The sequence below is a fragment of the Budorcas taxicolor genome, chromosome 10 (assembly GCF_023091745.1).
Source record: "Budorcas taxicolor isolate Tak-1 chromosome 10, Takin1.1, whole genome shotgun sequence".
In the NCBI taxonomy this organism is placed as follows: Eukaryota; Metazoa; Chordata; class Mammalia; order Artiodactyla; family Bovidae; genus Budorcas; species Budorcas taxicolor.
The window spans coordinates 24,795,221-24,802,976 of record NC_068919.1 but is presented as its reverse complement, the minus strand read 5'-3'; the positions used below and the strand labels follow the sequence as shown (position 1 = coordinate 24,802,976).

The 7,756-nt window shown below is 44.8% G+C and overlaps 1 protein-coding gene across 1 annotated transcript; it reads right to left on the bottom strand.

Annotated features, from left to right (window-relative positions):
- Window positions 1-1,204: 1,204 nt before the first annotated feature.
- On the bottom strand, window positions 1,205-4,028 carry LOC128054755 (ribonuclease CL2-like). Its single transcript, XM_052647329.1, has 2 exons — window positions 4,022-4,028; window positions 1,205-1,635 (listed from the first exon to the last, which is right to left on the bottom strand). The coding sequence occupies exons 1-2, from the start codon at window positions 4,026-4,028 to the stop codon at window positions 1,205-1,207; spliced, it is 438 nt and encodes a 145-aa protein (XP_052503289.1).
- Window positions 4,029-7,756: the final 3,728 nt, after the last annotated feature.

Genomic DNA, 7,756 nt, shown 5'->3' with positions numbered 1-7,756 from the left:
GGGCCACTAGGGGCTGCTCTTGGCCTGCGCCATCGGGAGTTCCTTTTAGAGTTGCCTGTGGCATCCGGTCCCATCACTTCATGGGAAATAGATGGGGAAACAGTGGAAATAGTGTCAGACTTTATTTTGGGGGGCTCCAAAGTCACTGCAGATGGGGATTGCAGCCATGAAATTAAAAGACGCTTACTTCTTGGAAGGAAAGTTATGAGCAACCTAGAGAGCATATTCAAAAGCAGAGACATTACTTTGCCGACTAAGGTCCGTCTAGTCAAGGCTATGGTTTTTCCAGTAGTCATGTATGGATGTGAGAGTTGGACTATAAAGAAAGCTAAACAGAAGAATTGATGCTTTTGAACTGTGGTGTTGGAGAAGACTCTTGAGAGTCCCTTGGACTGCAAGGAGATCGAACCAGTCCATTCTGAAGGAGATCAACCCTGGGATTTCTTTGGAAGGAATGATGCTAAAGCTGAAACTCCAGTACTTTGGCCACCTCATGCGAAGAGTTGACTCATTGGAAAAGACTCTGATGCTGGGAGGGATTGGGGGCAGGAGGAGAAGGGGACGACAGAGGATGAGATGGCTGGATGGCATCACTGACTCGATGGACGTGAGTCTGAGTGAACTCCGGGAGTTGGTGATGGACAGGGAGGCCTGGCGTGCCGCAATTTATGGGGTCGCAAAGAGTCGGACACGAATGAGCGACTGAACTATAACTGTGAGCAAGTCAGCCCAGCCAGCTGGGCTTGTGTAGCCGCTCCATGGCAGCAAGGCTTTTCCAGGGTAGATGCCTTTTATGAGCTAAAAGGGCTTATTCCCTGCGACCTCCGCCCCAACTCTCCCCACCCCTATCTTGTCCCACACCCAAAAACCTACACTATGGGGAGACTTTTCTGGCGGTCCAGTGGTTAAGACTCTGCTCCCAATACCGGGGCTCAGCGTCCATTCTTGCTGGGATAAATAAGATCCTACATGCCCTGTGGACATCCCACCCCCTGCCCCCTGCCACTCAGTCAAGAAGAAAAACAAGGGTTGGGTATGGAGTGAGGGTTTGGGGAGAGGCTAGGAGAGAGAGATTCTAGTGACTAGTGAAAATAAGTGATCCACAGGCAAGTGAAGAAGCATTTACAGGGAAGACTTTGGTAGAGCCTCAAAGCTCCGAAGGTGTAGAATGCAATCGGCTTCCCATGTCAGAGCTGGGAGGAACCTAGCTATCCAGGTGAACAGGGGCCCCATCCTTACAGCCCACACGGATGGGCCTGATGGAGTCCTTCTTTTGGTAGTGGCAGTAGGGGGGCCGGGTTCCTGCCTTGGCAAAGCAGTCTGTGACGCTGACGTCGTGAGAGCTGTTGTGGCAGCTCTGCAGGGAGCCGCTGCTGGTACAGGGCACAGCTGGAGTTGTGCAGAAATCTGCTATGGTAGCCAGATCCTCGTGAATGAAGGTGTTGATCTGCTTGCATCTACCCCTGTGGACCAGCCACCGTCGCCTCATCATCACATCACAGTATCGGTGCTGTCCCCCAGGAAACCATGACCTGGGGTTATCTATGTGCCGTCTTGAGAAGGGCAGGCCTGGAGTGAAGACAGCTAGCTCCAGCAGGAGGAGGAGGAGAAGGGTCCACATCAGATTCCTGTTCCCTGTGAAAGCAGGTCAGGGAAGGGTGGGGTCAAGGAGCAGGCTATGGTCCCTTTCCCTCAAGATAACTATTTCTAAGAACTCTTGGCCCAAACACTTAATGTTCCTGATGGCCCTGTTGTTTTACAGTCACTAAGTGTCCAACTCTTTTGTAACCACCATGACCTATATAGCCCTCCAGGTTCCTCTTTTTATGGGATTGTCCAAGCAAGAATACTGGAGTGGATTGCCAGGGGAATCTTCACAACCCAGGGACCAAACCTGCATCTCTTGCACTGTAGACAGGCCCCTGGCTATGCTTACTCTTGTACTCACAGAAACTACTGTTCTCACATCCCCTTTCTACTTCACCACCACCCCCCCATCCCTCCCCCCTTCTTTTCTCTGAGAAAGTGATGAGGAAAGAAGAGAAGGACTTGCCAAGAAAGAAGGTGCCTTTCACCCACTCACCCCTTAATGAGTCTAACTCTCCGGTGATTTTTCTCCTTACTCGAGTACTTAACCTAAAAACATATATTTCTGAAGTGTTTGCATATATCAGCCTCCTGATTCCACAGCCTATGAATGAAGCAGGTGTCTCTGCCAAACCTTCCCTCCAGTGGGTGAGCTTAAAGGGTAATTGACAATCCATATGCCTTGCATCTTAGAAAATATTTCTACTTTCTTAAATTACTTATGACTGTTTTAAATTTTGTTTAAAAGAAAGTGGGTGTATTCAGTTCTAAGAGAGTGAACTTCATGTTTCCCTCTCAAAGTCCTCTGCCTCATGGAGGCAGAATACTCTGGCTTCTCTATGTATAAGGAGTAAGGACTGGGTGTCAGGTTCCTGTTTCTGAGTCTAATATGCCGATTCCTTTCTTGAATACCTGAGGGTCTCAAGGCAGGGCTTTTGCAGAGCAGATGACAGCCATGGAGACAGATATGTCCCTCTCAGCGGTGGATACTCCCAGCAGAAATGGAACCTTCATTGCCTTCCCTCCCTTCCTCTAATCCTATAGGAATTATATTATGGACATTTTCTTCCCAGACTGTAAGGGGAAGGCCATTTAGAAAACTCTCAGGTCTGTCAATGATCTTAAACAGACTGCCTCATAGGACTCATTTCCTGTTTACTATTTCACACCCAGAATCTTTATCAGCATCACACAGAGTACCTATGACATCACTACAAATATGAAGAAAGAAACCTGTACTTTGGTGCCAGTCTTTCACAAACTTGCTCTTGGAGGTGGGCCAATCACCTCATCCTACTCATCTCTAAAGTGAAGATTATAGACTAGAGATCTCTTTCAGTTCAGTCATTTTCTGTCTTTCAAGCCCTAATAAAGCATTGCTTGTGTGTATGAGCACATGTGTGATTTTCTCTGTGTACCCTATTGGCTTATACATGTTCAGGTAGGGAGAAATATTTTGTTTGCAAATTGAGTTTCCCTTTGTGATTTGTTAATCCAATTAAATCTAATTTTTCTGAGAAACAGTTGTTAGTGAATTTAGGCAAAAAAAAAAAAAATTCAATCACTTTTATGTAAAGATTATATTGTTTTTGTCTCCACAATTTAAATTTTTGTGAATGTTCTTGTTGTAGGAGAAGCTCTCCGAGACTTGGGTCTGCGTTTCAGTAAGGGAAGGGAAGAAATCAATATACACACCTTCCAGAACACCAAAATCAGCTAGGCTAGCAGACTTGATAATGAGGGTGGGGGGAGGGGCACCTGCAAGTTCTAGTGTAAGTAGATTTCATAGATCTCATGTTGATAATTCTCCTTGGTAGATAAGCCTCAAAAGCCTTTTGTCTATTTCGGCAACAAGGCAAGAGCTGACTAACAGCAGTCAGGAAATTGAGTTGGGATACTGGAGAAGACTCTTGAGGGTCCCTTGGACTGCAAGAAGATCCAACCAGTCCATTCTGAAGGAGATCAACCCTAGGATTTCTTTGGAAGGAATGATGCTAAAGCTGAAACTCCAGTACTTTGGCCACCTCATGCGAAGAGCTGACTCATTGGAGAAGACTCTGATGCTGGGAGGGATTAGCGGCAGGAGGAGAAGGGGACGACAGAGGATGAGATGGCTGGATGGCATCACTGACTCGATGGACGCGACTCTGAGTGAACTCCGGGAGTTGGTGATGGACAGGGAGGCCTGGCGCGCTGCGATTCGTGGGGTCGCAAAGAGTCAGACACAACTGAGCGACTGAACTGAACTGAACTGATCATAACTAGATTTCAATATCCTTTAACTTCTGCTTGATCATTAGCCAAGAAAAGAGGAGCTGTCTCTTTTTTAACTTTACGATCCTTAGCTCTATTCTTGTTTAATCCACACAGTAGTTCTGACAAGTGTTATTATTTACAGAGTTCACAATGTCGTGTGTTCATGGCCCTGCATAACTGGCCATGTGGCTTAAAGTACCCCACCCTCTGGTGTGTTCCACAGGGCCAAGTGTCAATAGTACATAGAGCAGATAATTTCTCAGAAGTAGTAGAGCTCTGATTCAAATCAAGATCCTTTCTCTGACCTTAACTTTTATTTTTATTTTTTTTAATTTATTTGGTGGTACCAGCTCTTAGTTTTGGCACCCGGGATCTAGTTCCCTTACTAGGAATCGAACCAGGGCCCCACTGGGAGTGTGGAGTCTTTCCACTGGACCACTAGGGAAGTCCCTGACCCTAACTTTCTTAAGAGGGTATGTGGCAGGCCTCAGGACGCAGAAAGGTTTAGAAATTTATTCTCCATGAGAAAACATGTCTTCATGTTGAAGAAAAAGTTACCTTTGTAGTGTGAAACTAACCTAAGTCTCTGAAAACAACCAATAGGAAAATGCACACTACCTAAAATTAGTAGTTGTGATTGGTGGCACCCTGCTTATTTAACTTATATGCAGAGTACATCCTGAGAAATGCTGGGCTGGAAGAAGCACAAGCTGGAATCAAGATTGCCAGGAGAAATATCAATAACCTCAGATATGCAGATGACACCACCCTTATGGCAGAAAGTGAAGAACTAAAGAGCCTCTTGATGAAAGTGAAAGAGGAGAGAGAAAAAGTTGACAAAGCTCAACATTCAGAAAACTAAGATCGTGGCCTCTAGTCCCATCACTTCATGGGAAATAGATGGGGAAACAGTGTCAGACTTTATTTTGGGGGGCTCCAAAATCACTGCAGATGGAGATTGCAGCCATGAATTAAAAGACACTACTTGGAAGGAAAGTTATGACCAACCTAGATAGCATATTCAAAAGCAGAGACATTACTTTGCCAACAAAGGTCTGTCTAGTCAAGGCTATGGTTTTTGCAGTGGTCATTTGTGGATGTGAGAGTTGGACTATAAAGAAAGCTGAGCACCAAAGAATTGATGCTTTTGAACTGTGGTGTTGGAGAAGACTCTTGAGAGTCCCTTGGACTGCAAGGAGATCCAACCAGCCCATCCTAAAGGAGATCAGTCCTGGGTATTCTTTGGAGGGACTGATCCTGAAGCTGAAACTCCAGTACTTGGCCACCTGATGCAAAGAGCTGACTCATTTGAAAAGACCCTGATGCTGGGAGGGATTGAGGGCAGGAGGAGATGGGGATGACAGAGGATGAGATGGCATCACTGACTCAATAGACATGAGTTTGGGTAAACTCCGGGAGTTGTGATGGACAGGGAGGCCTGGCGTGCTGTGGTTCATGGGGTCGCAAAGAGTCAGACATGACTGAGTGACTGAAATGACTGACTGACTGATTAGGGCAGTTACTGAATGATACGCAGACTAACCAACTAAAACTTATATGAAGAGATTTAGTGTAAGGTAAAGGTGCACAAGTGGAAAACTGTGGACAACCAATCAGGAAAATCACAGGAGTGTACTCCAAATACAATTTTAAAGGTGGGGAGTGTGGTTGCAAATCAGTCATGATGTTGTGTGAGTCGCTTCTCAGGACACTTGTAGCAAGCGTGAAGGGCAGTATCTGAGTGAACAGGATGTGATCAGTCGGTAGGAGAGTGAGTGAACACCGCTGAACTATTGCCACTTTCACCGAAGTAAGGGACTATTCCTCTCTAGTTGATCCCTTGTGGCGAAAGAGACTCAGTGCACCAATATCTCCCAACTCTTAAAGATAACACAGGAATGTGGATTTTTATGTGAATTATCCCAATTTGAAGAGTTAATATCTAAAACCCAGTATTAAATGTAAAATTGTATATGCCAATCCAGAGCAGGTTTTTGAGCCAGCTGCATCTCCTGTGACCATAGTGTATGATTTTTAGTTCATATTATCGACATTTAAGTACAGGTCCTTCTACCCAGGGTGGTTGCCAGCATCACAGAAGGGCTAAACTATATTTAATTCATTTTGACATCCTCATCGCTCATGAAAATTCTTTTCACAAAATGTACATGGAAAAAAACACTTGTTTCATGATAAAAGATATTAATGCATTTTAGGCAGAACAGGATTTCCGGCAGAATCCTATTAGCACTGCACTGAGTCCTACCTCAGTTCAGTTCAGTCACTCAGCCGTGTCAGTCCTATCTAGGTCACCATTATGTCAATGTTTACTTAAAGACATCAGTGGTAAAATAATTGCATTTCTAAATGACAGAAATATAGAAAGGCAGTAAAAATAAGTAACGTGGATTAATTTTCGGGGCAGACTGTACAGTACCATTTAAGGACCTAATCTAGTTTTCTAACTTAGAGGTTAGACCAGAGATTTAACATCTCTTACCTGAAGGCTCTTCATACCCTAATACACTTTTCCTGTCTGTACAATGTCCCACACCATCTTCTTAGTCTAGAATGCTCATTTATTCCCTAAAGTCCCTAAACTCTACTTATCCTTTATGCTGCTGCTGCTGCTAAGTCGCTTCAGTCGTCTGACTCTGTGCGACCCCAGAGACGGCAGCCTACAGGCTCCCCCGTCCCTGGGATTCTCCACTAAGAACACTGGAGTGGGTTGCCATTTCCTTCTCCAATGCATGAAAGTGAAGGGTGAAAGTGAAGTCGCTCAGTCATGTCCGACTCCTAGCGACCCCATGGACTGCAGCCTACCAGGCTTCCTGCTCAAATGGACATTTCCTCTGAAAACCTTCCTATCCCTTGGTCGGCAGTGCCCCTCAAAAAATGTCTTCACACAATGTTTTTACCTCTGTCACACTGTAATAAAATCATGGGTCTACCATAATTTTGATCTGCTTCTCTGAGGACCAAGAGTTTGTTTCATGCATCAAGTTATACGCTATGACTTCCATTGTTCCAGGAATGCAATGTCTTATCCACTAATGCTCATTTTATAAATTAAAAAAGTTTTTTCCTGTTAACATTGAGAAATGAAATGTACTAGAAAGATAAATGGTGGCTCTAAGGCAGACTGTTTTGTAGAAAATAGCACAGATTAAAAAGAATGCAGGAATTCAAGCTCTAGCTTGGAATCCCCTCTATGATACTAAATGTTCATTCTCTGGTAGATCTTATAGACTTTCTTTTAGGTGTTTTAGGTTATGCTACTTCACAGGAAGTGAGAGCACAAATCAGGCAAGGGTAAAAACAAAAGAAAGTGAATTCAGTGCATGGGAAGCAGGAAAAAAAAATGACAACAAGAACAGAAACTCATAGATGCAAACTAATTGCTTATAGGATTTTGTGCAATGAGAAATTCAGAGCGCAAGTTTCCAGCACAGGGAGGTGAGCAGATAAAGAACATTTGGGTGAGAGGGAACCAGGACGATTACTAAAAATTAAAAGCAGAGACCTGAGTTCCTCTTGTGCAAACAAGCCTCCCTGGCTCTTATTTGCTGACTACTGGGCCTACCTTTATGTACTTTAGTCTTTCAATGTGTTGCCCCCAAGCTGAGTTATAAAATCTAAGGCCATTCTGCAGCCAGTGATACTTTTTATCTGAAAGTCCAGACCCAGTGGCAGAGCTGTGCCCTGCACGGGATGCCTAGAATTGTTTCCTACAAGAGAAGCAGCAGTGGTGTGTCCCTGGGGACACACGGATTGGCAAATGATGAAACAAAGAGGCTCATTGCATAAGTGGGCCCTGTGCCAGTCTGTGGGTTTCCTCATGCCCTCGACTCAGAACCCTCGTGCTTCTGCTGGCCCCACCCCCAGGGACTGCTCTATATCTCCAGTCCCAAGG